At 40.4% G+C, this 18,093-nt stretch overlaps 1 protein-coding gene across 7 annotated transcripts in view; it reads left to right on the forward strand.

Annotated features, from left to right (window-relative positions):
• The window catches only part of Usp45 (ubiquitin specific peptidase 45), a 58,509-nt gene extending 41,141 nt beyond the window's left edge, over positions 1-17,368 (forward strand). For 6 of the 7 annotated variants that reach the window (XM_038347890.1, XM_038347893.1, XM_038347891.1 and 3 more), the window contains 8 exons: positions 2,483-2,574; positions 4,285-4,341; positions 5,804-5,947; positions 8,006-8,669; positions 9,649-9,746; positions 13,030-13,116; positions 15,240-15,393; positions 17,221-17,368. In XM_038347890.1, the coding sequence (XP_038203818.1) occupies positions 2,483-2,574; positions 4,285-4,341; positions 5,804-5,947; positions 8,006-8,669; positions 9,649-9,746; positions 13,030-13,116; positions 15,240-15,393; positions 17,221-17,351 (1,427 nt within the window). In that variant the 3' untranslated portion in view covers positions 17,352-17,368. The remainder of the gene's footprint in view (positions 1-2,482; positions 2,575-4,284; positions 4,342-5,803; positions 5,948-8,005; positions 8,670-9,648; positions 9,747-13,029; positions 13,117-15,239; positions 15,394-17,220) is intronic. The other variant, XM_038347894.1, reaches the window with a different exon arrangement.
• Positions 17,369-18,093: the final 725 nt, after the last annotated feature.

Raw genomic sequence — 18,093 nt, forward strand, 5'->3', positions numbered from 1 at the left:
CCAGAATCTAGTGCTAGCCAGTAGTTCAAAGGTAAGGCCCCATGAGTGCCTTGATTTATTGATAATGCTGGTCCTGTGTGGTCCTGCAGCAATAACTACTGTGTGAGCTGATGATTATGGTAGTTGCATCCCATCTACGAAATGGCATCTTATAGCCCTTCACCCTTCTTCTGGCTCTTACATAATTCCTGCCCCTCTTCCGCAGTGTTCTGGGCCTTAGAGAGACTGGTGTAGGTGACTTGTTTGGGGAAGGGCCCACGATGGCTCTGTTCTCTGCATCCTGGGGCAGTCGTGAGTGTGTACTCACCACTATTCATTTAGGAGGGCTTCTTTGATTTAGGCTGGGAGAGACTTGTCTGAAAAACGCAGTTTGCTGCTCTGTCTAGTTCACTATCAGAAACATTTCCCCATTGAGTCTACGTCCCTGTACCTACATTGTTTACCTACATCAGTATCAGCCATTGGTTCGCCACCTCTGCAGAGATGGTATTGAGTTTAATTCAGAGGGCAGTTCCATCACCTTGTTTTAACTAAAAAAAATGACTGTGCTTTAAAGACATTGAAGATTCACTGTTTATTTAAGAGACTACGAATACTAGCACATCCTGCCTGCTCCAGCTTTTGCTACATGCCTGTCAATGTAAGCCAAGCCAGTGATTTCTAGATAGTGCGGTTTGAGTGTGTACCCTGTGACGCCCAATTCCTACTTCAGTATATGTTCTGCTTTGGAGTACTATATTAGTATGAAGTCGTCATTATAAAGGACACTTATCTCTGAGTTTTATTTTGTAGTATTAAACTGTTTATAATACATGACTATAATTGATAAGTAAGTGCTCTAATATTCTACTATAGTTACAGGTTTAAGACTTACTTTCTCAGCCAGGTGTAGTGGCACATGCCTTTAATCCCAGCACTTAGGAAGCTGAGGCAGGTGGATCTCTCTGAGTTTGAGGCTAGCCTGGTCTACATAGTAAGTTCCAGAACATCCAGAGCTACATAGTGAGACCTTATCTCGGAAGTGGGGGCAGCTGGAGGAATCATGTCTCCAGTGTGTGCCTTGTTGCTCTGTGTTGTGATGCTGCCATCTAGTGCGTGTTGGCGGCAGCAGCCCTGGTTTTTTTTCCATCTGTCAGTTCTCTTTTTAATCCCTTGTTCGATTGTTCTTAATGAAACATTGTATTTCTTACTAGTTTCTATAAAATGTCTTTTGGTATTAAAGTATGTCTTCTCTGTTATTAAGTGCTTTGGATAATGCTTTTAATAATTTTCAACACTTTCTCAGAAGGTAGAGGCTTGCAAAGGATAGGAGTTTGAAAGCAAGATGAACAGTTTTGTTAATATACTTTCTGTCTCAGAAAACTTGAAACATCTGTCCAAGCAGAAAGATTAGCACAATGCCTCCTCTTGTGTGTGTGTCACCTAACTTAGCTACATCCATAGCATATTGTTTGGTCAATTTCCCAGGCTATTTTAAAGTAAACCATTAGCACAGTTTCCTTTAATCTGTAAGGACTTCATAAACACAATTTCAGCTTTTAAAAGTAATCACCAGGCACACGTATGTACGTGTTCATGTGAGTTATTAATTGCCTATGGTCACTTCTCACACTGTGCTTCACATACCCGTTTCTTACATCCCTTTTTCATAGCTGTGATTCTGGAAACGTTAGCCTCAAAAACTGTTATTTTCCCTAGTCTGTCTACCTTTACATTAGGACAAGAGGCATCAAAAAAGATTAGTGGGAGCAGCTGGGATGTGATATAAGTTAGTAGTTATTGCTTGTTGCAAGGAGCTGCTTGTTCATCCTGGCCGCCCAAAACCAAAATAATCACACAGAAACTGTATTATTTAAATCACTGCTTGCTCCATTAGCTCTAGTTTCTTATTGGCTAATTCTTACATCTTAATTTAACCCATTTCTATTAATCTGTGTATCGCAACAAGGCTGTGGCCTACCAGCAAAGTTTCAGCACGTCTGTCTCCAGCTGCAACTCCATGGCTTCTCTCTGACTCTGCCTCCTTTCTCCCAGCATTCAGCTTAGTTTTCCCCACCTAGCTCTGTTCCTCTATAGCTCTACTATAGGCCCAAAGCAGTTCCTTTATTCATTAATGGTAATCACAGCATAAAGAGGGGAATCCCACATCAATTGCTTTACTTATTTTACCTCTTAAAAATAGTTTGGGCTGGCACGAAGACTTAGCAAATAAAGGCGTGTGCTGCCAAACCTGATGGCATGATTTCAGTCCCTGGAACCTGCATGAGGTTAATTCTCACAGATCACGGTACTTAGTAGCCATATTTTCTTTACAAGAAATTGTAAAGGAGAAGATGTAACATAATATAATAAACACATTATTGGATATAATATGGAAGCTATACTTCATGCAGATAACTTTTGAATAAACAAATAATGGCATGTAACTGTTGGATCATTGTTTTGTGAATTTTTTAATTAAAAAAATGGGTGCTCTTTACAGCCTATGGAAAAGAAGGCGTGAAGATGAACTTCATAGATCGGATCTTTATTGGTGAATTAACGAGCACAGTCATGTGTGAAGAATGTGCAAATGTATGTACCTAGAATTCACTTCATGGGCTACACCTCAGTCACATTGTTTCTGTTGTGCTGTGTTTTATTTCTCAACTATCACAGTGGTTATTAATAGCTGTTTGATAAATTGATAGACTTACTTTCAGTAACAATTACTTTTCAATGACAATTCAGATTCCCAACCTCACTTCACACACAACTAAAGCCACTTCAAGGACATTAGTTGTGTCCTAGAAGTGACAGAGTTATGTAAGTGAACTGCTTTTCCTTTATTAAGCACTTTATCAAGTGCTTGCTGGAGCTCAGAGATGCCAAAGCTTCTAGCACACAAGACCTGTTACTGAGGAAAGCAGAAATGCCTGTTATGGCAGCAGTCAGCACAGTTAACTTCCCTGTAAGGATCGGATGGGTAAAGACCACAGCAACTCAGGTCATCCTGAGTAAAGTGCATTTCTCCTGCGGTCAGCTTGTTGTTCACTTGCTCTGACTTACAACAGCTAGTGGTAATGGCAGCAAAGAGGTGTTCTTCTACATGCAGTGTTGAACAGTCATTAAAAAGACCTGCGACAGGTGGCTACGTAGTAATTCTTGTAAAATATACCTGTCACTTCTAAAAATCACATTTTTAAGTTTTTCTGTGTAAATGTGTTTGTTTTTATGATTTCATTTTTCCTCTTGATTTACCTGAGTCAAGTAACTCTTACTTCACTTCACTTGGCTCCCCTCCCTGTTTTGCTGTGTATATGTAGCCCAGGCTGGCTTTGAACTGGGGTTCTCCCATATCAGCCTCCCAGGCAGTAAGACTGCAGGTCTATGGCACCATGCCTGATGAGTCAGCCATCTCAATATGATCGGATATACGAGCTTCTAATTTAGGTTGAGGTGAGAAAGACATTTCTGTGAAAAGAGTAACGGTCACAGTGCCGTGCCTTAAATTGCGGTGGTGTAAGAAGACTGTCACACTTGATTTAGTGTGTATGTGTGTGTGTCTTGACTCAAATCTTTGAATTTAGTATGAACTCTTATTTTAATACTGTCTATAAGAAGATAAAACATGCATGCATTTTTATAGATTTTTCAACTGCTTGATAAGAAATAGTTCTAAAAATGTGACTGAGTTAATAGGTTAAACTATCAGATTTTAATAAAGAGTCTGAATGTTCAGTTTTTCTGCCCTCCCTAATTTTATAAAACTAGGGTTATTGTATCTCCTCTTGCCTATGGCATTAAAACATAGAATATGACTATAACTTTTACTAAGATTTATAGAACTTTGGGCACAGACACTGATTTCTCTCTTACATAGATATCTTCAAAAGCACAATTATCCTAAGAAATCAGTCAAACATTGTCATCTATGCTTTCTCTCTGTCTGTCTGTCTGTCTGTCTCTGTCTCTGTTTCTGTCTCTGTCTCTCTCTCTCTCTCTCTCTCTCTCACCCTCCCTCCCTCCTTCCCTCTCCCTCCCTCCCTCCCTCCTGGAGACAAGGTTTCTCTGTGTAGCTGTCCTGGCTGTCTTCAAGCTCACAGAGATCCACCTGCCTCTGCCTCCCAAGTGCTGGGGTTAAATGTGTGCCCAGCTTTCTGCTTTTTCTTAATACTTCATATTTAGTCTTAACTTGAGACTTAAAGTCACCTGGGAAGTTTGATTTATTTTGCTCATTGACAATAGTGTGTATCTATGTTAGAATTTAACTGACGTTCTCAATCTGCTTTTTCTTTTTTTAAGGTCTCCACCATGAAGGACCCCTTCATTGATATTTCCCTTCCTATCATAGAGGAAAGGGTAAGGAGAAGGATCCAGGAAACTCCTGTGAAGGGAGTTCATTCATTCTTCAAGCATCTGTTGAGCTTATTATCTGTATCTCAGAGTCATGTCTTTTATACAGAACTGGGTTTATGTAGTGTATTTGATTACCAGGGTTGTGTACATGTGCATGAAGTGTATGTGTTTCCTTACTGGAATTAGATCTCTAATGGACCGCCAGCTCCTGAATAATAACACAAAGAGTTTTTATTAATTATGAAAGCTTGGTCTTAGCTTAGGATTGTTTCCAACTAGCTCTTAAAACTTAAATTTATGGGGGCTGGAGAGATGGCTCATTGGTTAAGAGCATTGACTGCTTTTCCTGAGTTCAATTCCCAGCAACCATATGGTTGCTCACAACCACCTGTAATAAGATCTGGTGCCAACTTCTGTCTGCAGGAACACATGCAGGCAGACCATTATATGCATAATAAATAAATAAGTCTTTTTAAAAAACTTAAATTCACCCATTTATATTCATCTACATTCTGCCACGTGGCTCGTTTCCTCTCTTCAGTACCGTATGTCCAACTTCCTCTGTGTCAGGCTGTGAATCCCCTACCTCGGATTCTTTCCTAGAGTGCCTATCTTTGCCTAGAAGTCCTGCCTGTTCTCTTCCTGCCTAGCTATTAGCCATTCAGCTCCTTACTAAACCAGTCAGGGTGCCTTAGACGGGTGAAGGAAAACAGAGACACACCTTTATACAGTATGCAAAAAGATTATTCCAACATTTGTATTTTGAAATTGTTAAGAAAATTACCTTGTTAAGTGGGTTGGAGAGAAGGCTCAGCAGTTAAAATTACTGGTTGTCTTTCCAGAGGACCTGGGTTCAATTCTGAGTACCCTCATGACTTGTGAGCTTACGATTGTCTTGTCTTAGTTAGGATTTTTATTGCTGTGAAGAGACACCATGATTATGGCAACTCTTATAAAGAAAACATTTAATTGGAGCGACTCACTTATAGTTTCAGAGGTTCAGTCCATTATCACGATGGCAGAGAACACGGCGGCATACAGGCACACACGGTACTGGAGGAATAGCTTAGAGTCCTACATCTTGTAGGCAACAGGATGTTGACTGAGACCCTGAGCATAGAAAACCTCAAGGCTCACCCCCACAGTGACATACTTCCTCCAGCAAGACCATATACTCCAACGAAGCTACACCTTTCTAATAATGCCACTCCTTATGAGATTATGGGGGCCATTCAAACTACCACGTTCTTCAACTCCAGTTCCAGGTCCAGGACATCCATTGCCCTCCTCAGGCCTCTATGGGCAATGCATGCAAGTGTCCGCAGACATACATGCCAACAGAACACTCATTCTAATAAAGTAATTTACAATTATTTCAAAAAAAAGAAAATTACCCTTTGACATTTCCAGTAAATTAGGAATTTTGAAAAGAATTTATTTACTTAAAATGTTTTATGTTACATAGGTTTCAAAACCTGTACTTCTGGGAAAAATGAATAAATGCAGAAGTTTACAGGAGACAGACCGAGATCATAACAATGGCACTGTTACTGTAGAAAATACCCATCATCCCAGAGCTGCCAAGAAGCATTCCTCACCTAAAGAGAAGGCAAGTGAGACTTTGGGGGGGTATGTTTTAGTACTTTTATTTTGAAAAGTCTCCAGCATGTTAACAGATAGAAACAGCAGTATCTAAAAGACACCCCCCCTCCTTTTTCTCAGCTTTACAACAACCAGTTCGTGGCTGATCGTGTTTTCACCATATATATCCATCACTTCCTCTTTGCCCAGCCCAGGTTATTCCAAAGGAAATCCCAAAATATTGTGAAATTCAAAGTACATCACTAAAAGTTACTTTTTAGGAACCCAAGATAGAGTTCTGCGAGTGCTCAAACGTTCAGCAACACCCAGAACAACAAAGCAAAAAATGAAGATGCTGTCTATAAACATTACCAAAGGACCAGCATATATTTTGAAATCGTTAGTTAACTCATTAGTAATATTAAACATGCTTTAAAGTTTGGATTTATGATTTAAAGGTAGGGTCAACAGATTACTGTTGATTAGCACACTTTTAATCTCTTTATAATCTACAGATTCATTCCTTGAATCTATCCACTGAAGCAGTATAATCCTTTTGTTACTAGTGTCCCACATTCAACAGCAATTCATTTTGCTACTGAGTTTCGATGGCTCTGGCAGGTTCTCTATCCATTATCTCCCTTACTTTTTCTCTACTGCAATTAGATTTAGAGGCCAAATTTTAGTTTATTTAATTTTCAGCAAGACAGCTTCCATCCAGGTATGGTTGTGCATGCTTATATTTCTAGCACTGAAGAGACTGAAGCGGGAGGATCCCAAGTTGAGCTTCATAGTGATTCCGGCCTGGGCTGAACTACAGTAGCAAGATTTGTCTCTGAAACTGTAAACAAAACAAATTGGGGGAAATGGAGCTGGGCAGAAGGAGGAGATGGATTTTTACATGGTTGTCTATATTCCCACCAAGTAGGGATATACAGTTTTTGGTGTCTCTTTCCATATTGCTAGCTCTTCAAGCATCTTGCCAATATCTTATTTTTCTAGAGACATGTCTGGTTGTTAACTATTCTATTAAAATAGAAATCACTCCGAATTTGTATTTTATTTAAGGAGACTGCCTTTTATATGAAATAATTTGTACTGACTTGGCAAACTTTTAGAAGTCTTATCAGTGACAAAACTATAAAAGACAGACTGTGTGGTTTTCTCTTGTTATTTTTATCTTACTTGTTATCTGTCCATCTGTTTGCCTGTCTGGATTTTCTTTTTTCTTTTTCTTCTGAGACAGAGTCTTGTATTATAATTCTGGCTAGCCTGAAATTCACTATTTAACTCAGGCTGGCCTGAAACTTGCTTCTACCTCCTACGTTCTGGGATTACAGGTGTAATCTTTAAATAAAGTCTGTCTTGTTTCTACCTCATAAGATTCTTAGCATGGCTAATATACTTGAACATGTTCCTTTTTCTAACAATGGAGAACAGAAGTGCTTTGACTGGAACCTCGTGGGTTGGAAGCGATGAAGGCACTTCAGGTTCTGATGTGCTTTTCTAAAGCTCTGGCTAGTAAAATATGAGTGTGTGATGACTTTTAGCTTGTGGTTCTTTGTTTTGGTTTTGTTTTTTATTTGTTTGTTTTGAGACAAGGTCTCCCTGTATAGTCCTGGCTGTCCTGGAACTTGCTCTGTAGACCAGTCTGGCCTCAAACTCGCAGAGATCCTTCTTTCTCTTTGCTTCCCAAATCCTAGGATTAAAGGTGTACACCACTACTTCCTGGCTATTATTCATCTTTTACTATGGCTCTTTACTAGGCCAAATGCGTAATGGTGGATATAGATGTCTCATGTCTACTTGAAAGGTTTAAGTCTCCCTTGTAGCCCTTCTACAGAAGTGCTATTTCCTTCCCCACACATGGCAGCCACTGTTGTTAGTCTCCTGGGTAACAGTTTAGCTTTAAATTAGAGCAAGTTAGTCTGTCATCTGTTGATTCTTGTTAAGGTAGATTTTGAAATGGATCTCAGAGAATTGTTTTTTTTTTAATAATCATGGAAAATTAAATAGGACTTAGTGGCATTTGTTTTCCATAAGGTCACAAGATTTCTTTTCTCTGAAAAATACTGTCAACTTACAGAATCCACTGAGTCATGACAGAAAACCTTTAAGAGAATTGCCATCTGGAGAAGAGAGAACTGTTGTAAAGCATCAGAAGGATGGAAACTTTGAAGGGAGCCGGTTTGCCAGCATCGTGAGTACCGAGTCGTCACTGAACGAGAGCCCCACCGACGGCAGTGAGAAGGAAGCCGGCCTTTCCGAAAGCAGTGCCGATGCCGACAGCGAAGCCTCTGAATCCGAGAGCACGTCCCAGCAAACCATGCTGTTCCGACCCAGTGGCGATCCCTGCGGGCACACAGATCAGCACCCGCACCTCTCATTGGCAAGTGAATTGCCACACACCACGGAGACTCACAGTGTTGACGAGGAAATGGCTGAAGCAATTGCTGAACTTCATTTGGGCAGCCCTGTAATTGGAAATAGAGATTTTGACAGGGAAAAACATCCACTAAATGTCCCCAATAATTTGTGTTTTTCAGAGGGAAAACATATGAGGTTTCATAGCGCCCAAAATGCTTTTCAGACTCTTTCTCAGAGCTATGTAACGACTTCTAAAGAGTGCTCTGTGCAGTCCTGTCTCTACCAGTTCACGTCCATGGAGTTGCTAATGGGCAACAACAAGCTGCTCTGTGAGGACTGCACCGAGAAGAGACAGCAGTGCCAGAAGGGAGCCAGCTCTGCAGGTGAGCATTTCCTTGCTTTTTGTTCCTGCTTCCTGGTGGACGGTAGGCGGCAAGTGGTCCATAGTTCCCTAACAAGGCCACTCCATGAACCGGTGTGCATTGAGCCACTGTCACAGGCCTTGTCCCACTTACCCGTGTCTCTGCACTCAGGACACTGGCCAGGCAAAGTAGATTCCCAGTAGACGTGGCAGTCACTAAGGAGAAAGAAGTATATGTATATATATATATATATATATATCTTGAAAATACAAATGGATGTATTCTCATCTGAGGGATTTGAAACCTTGCCAAAATACCTCTAAAATTTACAATTGAATCATTAGTGGGATTTGAGATTGCTAGCCTTCCCAAAGGCCCTCAATCGCCTATAAACATGTTTATGCCATGAATCTAGTGGTTGCTTGGTTAAAGAGGGCGTTCTTATCTGATGAATTTTCACTACATGACTAGCATTCATGACTGGAAAGACTATTCTCAGTGATGGCTGAACTATTGCACAGGATGGGAGAGGGCTTAGTAGGTAAAGTGTTCCCTGAAACAAGCATGCCGACCCAACTTCTGGTCCTTGCCCCTGTGTGAAAGCCAAGGGATGCATCCTGAAGCCCTAGCATGTGGGAGGCAGAGACAGGCTGATCTCTGGTTACATAGAGACCTCCAGTACAGCTAGGGCTACACACAGAGACCCTCCCTGTCTTTAAAAAACAAAAACAGTGGTGGTAGTGGTGGTGCACGCCTTTAATCCCAGCACTTGGGAGGTAGAGGCTGGCGAATCTCTGTGAGTTCAAGGCCAGCCTGGTCTACCAGAGCTAGTTCCAGGACAGGCCCCAAAGCTACAAAGAAGCTCTGTCTCGAAAAACCAAAAAAAAAAAAAAAAAAAAAAAAAAAAAAAAAAAAAGATGCACGCCAGCACAGATGTCTGTCACATTCTAAGTAATATATTCCGTGGAATTTTACAAGTAACTTGTTGTATTTTATGCAGAAAAGAAACCAGGAGGAGTTTATACTAATGCCAGGAAGCAACTACTTATATCTGCTGTTCCAGCTATCCTAATTCTTCATCTTAAAAGATTCCACCAGGTAAGAGTTCATTTACTAACACTATAGTCAGTTTCAGCATATGTTTGCAGAGCCCTGAGTCCTATGGGAAATGGTTAAGCATTTCCATGAATTAAAAAAATTGTCATGTGAGATGTCCTGCACTGGTGGGGCAGGGGAAACTTGATTAACAGTTTTGAAAAGTATTGCTAGGTTTAAGTGGTAGGAACTTCAGTGAAGTCTCTAAGTGGCGTGTGGTCACAAGTGTGTTTGAATGGAGACTAAATGTTATCAAGAAGAATTAAAGGAGCAAAAAGGCAAAGCCCACGCGGCTTTCTGAGCCATCATGGGGTGGGGTGGGGGGAGCAGGGGGAATCTTTGTCAATTCAAGGACAGCCAGAGCTATGGAGAAAGACCTTGTCTCAAACAAAAACAAAAGAACCAAAACACACAAACACACACAAAGCTCCTGATTCTCCAGAGCCAGAGTTTCAGGAATAGGCATTTCATCCCAGTGCTTGGCGTAGTTCACCTCCACAGACTGTGACCAAAGAAGGGCTTGCCGGATGCAGAGACGAACTTGTTTTGTGTTTGGTACGTCTATCCTCTTTAGGAACAATTTAAAAAACTTGTGTGCTTCAGGGGGACTATTTATGAATTCTTCAATCCTTTTTTGTTCTGAAGCTAAATGTAACCTCAACAAAGCCACAGCCTTGTTCCCAAGGCTTGGGAATGGTGGGGACGAGTTCCTAATAATATCTAACATTTTGTTTCATAATATCCCTAAAATCTTGTTTCTCTGTATTGAATTAGAGCTATATTTCAGAACCAGTCACAGCACTTAAAAGCAAACCTCTATTCAAGATCTTTGTCATGGACATACCAAATAGATTATATAACTATGCAGACAGCTTTTAAAGAAAGATATTGACCCCAATAGATAAATATTGAGCTCTAGAAGAGAGAATACAAACTTCAGAAAAGTACGAAATAGCTTCTCAACAGCCTCAGACTGATTAGGGAAAACACAGTTGTTCACTAGTGTGAATAATCTCAATGTTGGTATTGGTTGCTTATATAGGTCACTTGATGAAAAAAGAGGCAAAGAAATTGAATATAGGTTGAATTCCTGGATATGATTTCATAATTTCATATTGGCTATTTTTTTTTTCTTTTTTCTTTTTTTTTGGTTTTTTGAGACAGGGTTTCCCTGTAGTTTCTAGAGCCTGTCCTGGAGCTAGCTCTTGTAGACCAGGCTGGCCTCGAACTCAGAGATCCGTCATATTGGCTATTATGTGAGTCCTTTTATCATCTTGGGGACTGTGGAAATGGCTTAGTCCATGAAGGCCTGCCATGTAGAAGGAAGCACCTGAGTTTGATCCTTAGAATCCATGTTTAAAAAAGAACTTGACGTGATGGGATATGTTTGAAATGTCATCTGAGGGGAGGCAGAGACAAGCTGATCATCCAGGGAGTCTAATTGGTGAGTTTTAGGCCAGTAAGAGACTATCTCAAAAAGCAAAGTGATGGCCAGGTGGTGGTAGTGCGGACCTTTAGTCTTAAGCACTCAGGAGATAAAGGCAGGCAGATCTTTGAGTTCAAGGCCAGCCTGGTCTACAGAGTGAGTTCCAGGACAGTTACGGTTAAACAGAGAAACCCTGTCTCAAAAAAAAACCAAACAAACAGAAAAGCAAAGTGGTGACAGTTGAGGAAATGACACCAGAAGTTGTCCTCCTATCCCCTGTGTATCCCCAGTACATGTACACATGCCTGTTCACACCTACATGAAGGAGCACACCTACATGAAAGAGCACACACATTTACACACACACACACCTACAGACCACCTGGGCAACATTAGTTGGCATATTTTTAACTATTTTTTTTTTCTTTAAAGCAAACTCAGAATACAGTGTGACAGACACAGTGTGAAGTTGTTTGCTTGGTGTGCAGAGAGGAGACCGGTGATGTCCCTGACATCACCTGATGGGCCTGCACAAAAGGTGGCATCTGCTAATGCTTGTCTGTGCACACTGCAGACTTAGTATTTTCCTTTTGTAAACTATAGAAGTTTTACGTGTGTTGTGTGTGAGTGCACACGCACATGCCCCTGTGGACGCGAAAGGACCGCTTTAGAGTTGGCTCTCTCCTTCCACCGCGGGTTCCAGGGATTAAACTAAGGTCATCACACAGTAATTGCCTTCTCCTGCTGAACCACCTCACCAGCCCTCCACTAGTTTTTACTACCACATAATAGAGAACACATATTTTTCAAGGTTAGCTTTGGAAAGTAAGAATAGAAAAAAAGGTAGAACTGATGAACATGAAAGTTTATTGTAATGTTTACTTTTATTGAAAAATATTGCAAGTGTGCTGTAGCACGGATAATAAAACCCGGAGACAGATATAGGGGTTAAAGCTGAAGGCCAGAGAAACAGAGCAATCAGCCACTGCAGAGATCTTTACCTCCACCAACGCTCAGGCCAAAGGGACGATCCTCAGTCTGCCTAGACTGCACTGTGTCTCCACCACACTCCAGCGAGTGTCTCTTCCTCTTTATAGTCCTCTCTCCACCCAGTCATATCACTCCTGTCTCCACCTAGTGCTGGGATTAAGGTGTGTGACTCCCAAACACTAGGATTAAATTTGTGAGACACTACTATCTGGATCTGTTTCTGGATTGGTTTTGTGTAGTACAGAGGATAGCCTTGAACTCACAGAGATCCCTCTGCCTCTGTCTCTGGAGTCCTGGGATTAAACGTGTATGCCACCACTCCTTGGCCTCTAGTGGCTTATCTTTGCACTTATCTTTGGGCAAGCTTTATTTATTAAAATACGAATAAAATATCACTGCAGTGTTTGAGTTCTTTCATAGCGAGTGAATTTCATTGAATTTTAGAAATGAAAAGATACATTTGTACCCATTTTCTGACTTGACCTAGATGAGATTGCCTACAGTCAAGTTGATTTTTAACTAGTCACTGAGTTAGGTATCCTTTGACCCTTTGCTGACCACATTTTCGTGACAGTATGTATCAGGATTAGCTTTTAGCATATTAAACTTATTTTCCCACTAATTGTTGTAAAAACTACAAAGTAATTATTTACCTTATTCATGGCAAAAAAGATCCTCTGTGAACAAATAACATTTCTAATAACAATATATGAAATTTAATTTTTAATATGTGAAACTTGATATGACTGTTATTAATCATATTTTATTTATATCTATGAGAATAATAACTTCTATAATTCTACATTTGGTTTTAATTTACATAGTACTTCAAACTTAAGATTGTTTTACTAAAAATATTGTCTTTTTAAGGCTGGCTTGAGTCTTCGTAAAGTGAACAGACATGTAGATTTTCCACTCACCCTTGACTTAGCACCATTCTGTGCTGCTGCCTGTAAGGTATGACATAATGGCTTTTTACCTTCACCTACCACCCAGCTCTCAAATAAATCATACATGGATGCTTATTCTTAGTTATGAATGTCTGGCTTTAGCTTGGCTTGTTTCTTGCCAGCCTTTTTTTTTTTTTTAACTCTTTTTAAGATGTATTCATTTATTAGTCTGTTCGCTTATTTATTCTGTATACAGTGTTCTGCCCTCGTGTATGCCTGTAGGCCATAATAGGGCACTACATCTCATTGTAAATGGTTGTGAGCTATCATGTGGTTGCTGGGAATTGAACTCAGGACCTCTGGAAGAGCAGCCAGTGCTCTTAATCTCTGAACCACCTCTCCAGCTCCCTTGCCAGCTTTTCTGTACTTAAATTAACCCCGGCTACCTTTTGTCTCTGGGCTGTTTCCTTTTCTTACTTCCGTGTCTCTTACTCTCACTCTAATCCCTGGCTCGCTGGGTGGCTGGCCGTCGACGTCCTCCTCCCCTTGTTCTCTCATTGTTCCTCCTCTTCCTCATTTTCTCCTCCTATTTATCCCCTCTGCCTGTCAACCCCACCTACCCTTCCTCCTGCCTTCTAGCAAGAGTGAGGCAGGGACAGGCAGATCTCTGTGCGGTCAAGGCCAGCCTGGTCTACAGAGCACATTCCAGGACTGGCTCCAAAAGCTACAAAGAAATCCTATCTCAAAAAATGAAGAGAGAGAGAGAGAGAGAGAGAGAGAGAGAGAGAGAGAGAGAGAGAGAGAGAGAGAGAGAGAGAGAGAGAGAGAGAGAGAGAGACTTTTTAAGCTCAGTGTTTAGTTTTTGAGAACATTGTGTTTTGAAGTACCCTTTTGAAGAATGTCTGACGTATTTAAAAGTAGACAGAACAGTACAGTGACCCTCCATCATCCATTCCTAAAAGGCTCAGGCTGTGGCCTGTCCTCATCCATTTGCTTTTCTCCTTTGTCTTCTGGTACTGCTTTGCTCTTTTACATGCCAGCTGTCGTTTCATTGTGCATGTCTAAAATATAATAATTACTCTCTGTTCTTTTTCTGTTTTTGTTTTGTTGTGCTTATCTTTTGAGATATGATCTTGCCCAGACTGAACTCATGTGCTCCCTACCCCAGCCTTCCAAGTGCTGCTGGGGTTACAAGCTTGTACCACCCTAACCACCATATATTTTCTTACGTAGATTGCTTTCTTTTTGCAGGTGGGGGTGGCAAGTGAACCCAAGACATCTCACATGCACGGGGCTTTTAACATTTTAACACAACCACATTTTAACACAACCACAGTGTCATTTAATATGTCCTTCATATATTAGTGTTTATGTTTCTTGTTGTCTCATAAATGTGACTTTTTCTCATAAATGAATTGTATACTAACTCATTTTAAAAATCAACACATTAATTAAAATGAATTAGTTTACAAATAAATCAAAGATTCCTATTTTACTATTTTAATGCATAATTTCTTCTTTCTCCTTTTGGAATCTTTCTTGTATTTTGCCATGATTTAGGTTTCGATGATTATCTCTCTGATTATTGTTTTCTATATACAGACAGTTGTAATTAAAATAGATTGAATAAATTTGGGGTCGATAGTCCCCCCTCTGTTTTGTTTTCTAATGCTGTTCCATAGTGGGCTTTCTGTTCATTGAGAAGCATAAGTATCTCGGTATGTTTTGTTTTGTTTTTGTTTTTGTTGTTTGTGTTTATTTCTTCGAGACAGGGTTTCTCTGTGTAACAGTCCTGGCTGTCCTGGAACTCAGTTTGTAGACCAGGCTGGCCTCAAACTCACTAGGATCCAACTGCCCCTGCCTGCCAAGTACATGCACCATCACCGCCCAGCTTCTTGATATGGTTTTAAGAATGATTCTCTTAGGGGCTGGAGAGATGGCTCAGAGGTTAAGAGCATTGCCTGCTCTTCCAAAGGTCCTGAGTTCAATTCCCGGCAACCACATGATGGCTCACAGCCATCTGTAAAGAGGTCTGGTGCCCTCTTCTGGCCTGCAGACATACACACAGACAGAACATTGTATACATAATAAATAAATAAATATTTTTTTAAAAAAAAGAATGATTCTCTTATACATTTACTTTTCCATGCAGTGTTTAACTGAATTTTACTAAATCTTTTTCTTTGAAAGAATATAAGCGTGGGAGAGAAAGTTCTCTACGGCCTCTACGGTGTAGTGGAACACAGCGGCTCAATGAGAGGAGGCCACTACACTGCTTATGTACGGGTGAGAGTGCCCTCCAGGAGACTATCTGAGTATGTTACTGGGAGGAAAACCGCACCAGGTGAGTATCCTAAGTATCGTTTGTTTTTTGTGGTTTTTTTTTTTTTTTTGTTTGTTTTTTTTCAAGACACAGTTTCTCTGTGTAAGTATATTTTATTCTTCGCAATGGAAGAATTTGTACTTTTTTTTTAAGTGAGTTATAGATTCATTTTATTAATCTTAAGTCTGCTTAGATAATCTTTAAGAATCTTAATAATCATAATCCTTTTAGGTAGTATGAACTGACAAGTGATTTTTTTAAAAGTTAGTTCAGAGAGGTAGTAGTTTTATTGTTTGTTTTTTTTAACTCTGTGTGTGTGTGTGTATGCGTGTGTGCGTGCGTGCGTGTGTGCGTGCGTGCGTGTGTGTGTGTGTGTGTGTGTGTGTGTGTGTGTGTGTGTACTGGTGTGCACAGATAGTCTAAGCATAAAGCCCAACAGTTGGTTCTGGTCTTCTACCTTATTCTATTGATTTTGCCACTGTGCTGTGTATTCCAGGCCTGGGAACTTCTGGGCGACCCTCGTTTCTGCCTCCCATCTCCCCCTAGGGCTGTTGGAATGACTGATATGCAACACTGTTCTCTGGCTTTTTTTGTTCTGGCTTTGGGATCAAATCAGATCAGCAGGCTTTTGTGGATAGTGCTTCTGACATCTGAGCAGCTCCACCAGCAGCACTACTCAATCTTGTGAAACTGTGTGAGGTCCTGAAAAGAGTGGGGCGTGGAAATTTGCTAGCTGTGTTCAAAGGCCATTAGATTTGCTTCCCCATTCCCTGTATTTTTTAAGGTGTATTTTTATGGGTTTTTTTTTTTTTTTTTTTTTTTGGTTTTTCGAGACAGGGTTTCTCTGTAGCTTTGGAGCCTGTCCTGGAACTAGGTCTTGTAGACCAGGCTGGTCTCAAACTCACAGAGATCCGCCTGCCTCTGCCTCCCGAGTGCTGGGATTAAAGGCGTGCGCCACCGCCACCCGGCTTTTTATGGGTATTTGTGTGTGAGTATGCAGGTGTGTGTACATGTGCAGCAGCTGTGAATGCAGTTGCTTATGCACTTCAGAAGAGGCACGCCCTGGAGAAGAGTTATAGAGGTGGTTGTGATTTGCCCAGCATGGGTGCTGAGACCCAAACTCCGGTTCTCTGCGAGAGCAGTACACAATCAGAGTATGCTGAGCAGTCTCCCTCATCTCTCTGTTATTAGTTTTTGCTGTTGGTTGGTTAGTTGTTGTTTTTGTTTTGACATAGGGTTTCACTACATAGTCTAACCTGGAATTCACTGTAATAGGTCAGGCTGACCTCACAGAGATCCACCTCCTTCTGTCTCCCTCATGCTGGGATTAAAGGCATGCACCACCACACCCAGCTCCTTTATTAGTTTTTAAAATGTATTTATTATTTTTGTGTCTGTGTGTTTACTGTATGTACATGTGCATATGTTTGGAGGCCAAAGAATAGTTTTGTATACTCAGTTTTTCCTTCCACCTTTGTGTGGGTTCCAGGGATCAAATTGGTGGCCAGGTTGTTACAGCAAGCACCTTTCCTTACTGTGTCGTCTCTCAAGCTCCTCCTTCCTCCTTGTTGGTGAAAGTGAATCTTTTCTCAGGGAAATTAAGTATTAGAATTATTTTACTAAATATTTAAATTAAAATTTTGTTAACTGGAAGTAATTATTAGTATATTTTATTAGACACATTGGTGCCTTGGAACCATTAGTTCATTTTGGGAAATACTTAATCTAAGAAAAAACTCTTAAAACAAGATGTTAGAATTAAATATATTTTATGATGTATGTGTTGCTGCTTACAATTTAGAGGATGTAAAGACACTAACTGTAAAATTGTTCTTTTTGTTCTGCTAGGTTTGAAGGAACCTGATAGTGAATTGGGAGGCCATTGGGTCCATGTCAGCGACACTTACGTGCAGGTGGTTCCAGAATCAAGAGCGCTTAGTGCACAAGCTTATCTTCTTTTTTATGAAAGAATATTATAATTGTCTGTCAACTGTTATTTATCTCATTTTTATTTTAGTGCTGCAATGGTAACCATATATGTAATGTGCCTTTGTGGTCTTAGGAATAGTACATCTTTCCAGTGTTATTTCACCTTTCCATCACGTGATGAATCCTTTGAAAACAAATTAATGTACCAGGCCGTGGTGGCACATGCCTTTGATCCCATCCCAGCAGAGGCAGGTTGATCTCCGCGAGTTTGAGGCCAGCCTGGTCTACAGAGTGACTTCCAGAATAGGCAGGACTACACAGAGAAACCTTGTGTCAAAAAATCAGACAAAACAGATCAGTTAATGCTTTCAAATCTATATTCTTAAATGTTAAAATATATTTCATGTTAATTTTCATGTCCTTGGAGATCCCTTTCTCAAAAAACAAATGTTTTTTGATAGTAGTAGAAAAGTCCCCTTATGCTGTGACTCACCATTAGACGTTCAGAGAGGACGGTAAACAGAGTCATCCTTTAATATGCTGTTTCCTAAATGTAACACAGCCTTCCTGCGTGCATGTAATACATCTGGTGTTACAGTTTACGTTTTGTTTTAGCCTTTTAAAATCTTGCCCATTTTGAATCACACTTCACATTTTTATGTGCTTGTTGTTTTTCTAGTAAAATACTGAAGTCAGTCTATAGCTCTGACAGAAAAACTGTTCATCCTTGTACCCACTCCACTGGAATCATCTCAGGGCTTTGCAGCGGTGTCTGTGTGTTACTGTACAGGA

This window comes from Arvicola amphibius, chromosome 11, assembly GCF_903992535.2.
Source record: "Arvicola amphibius chromosome 11, mArvAmp1.2, whole genome shotgun sequence".
NCBI classification, from domain to species: Eukaryota; Metazoa; Chordata; class Mammalia; order Rodentia; family Cricetidae; genus Arvicola; species Arvicola amphibius.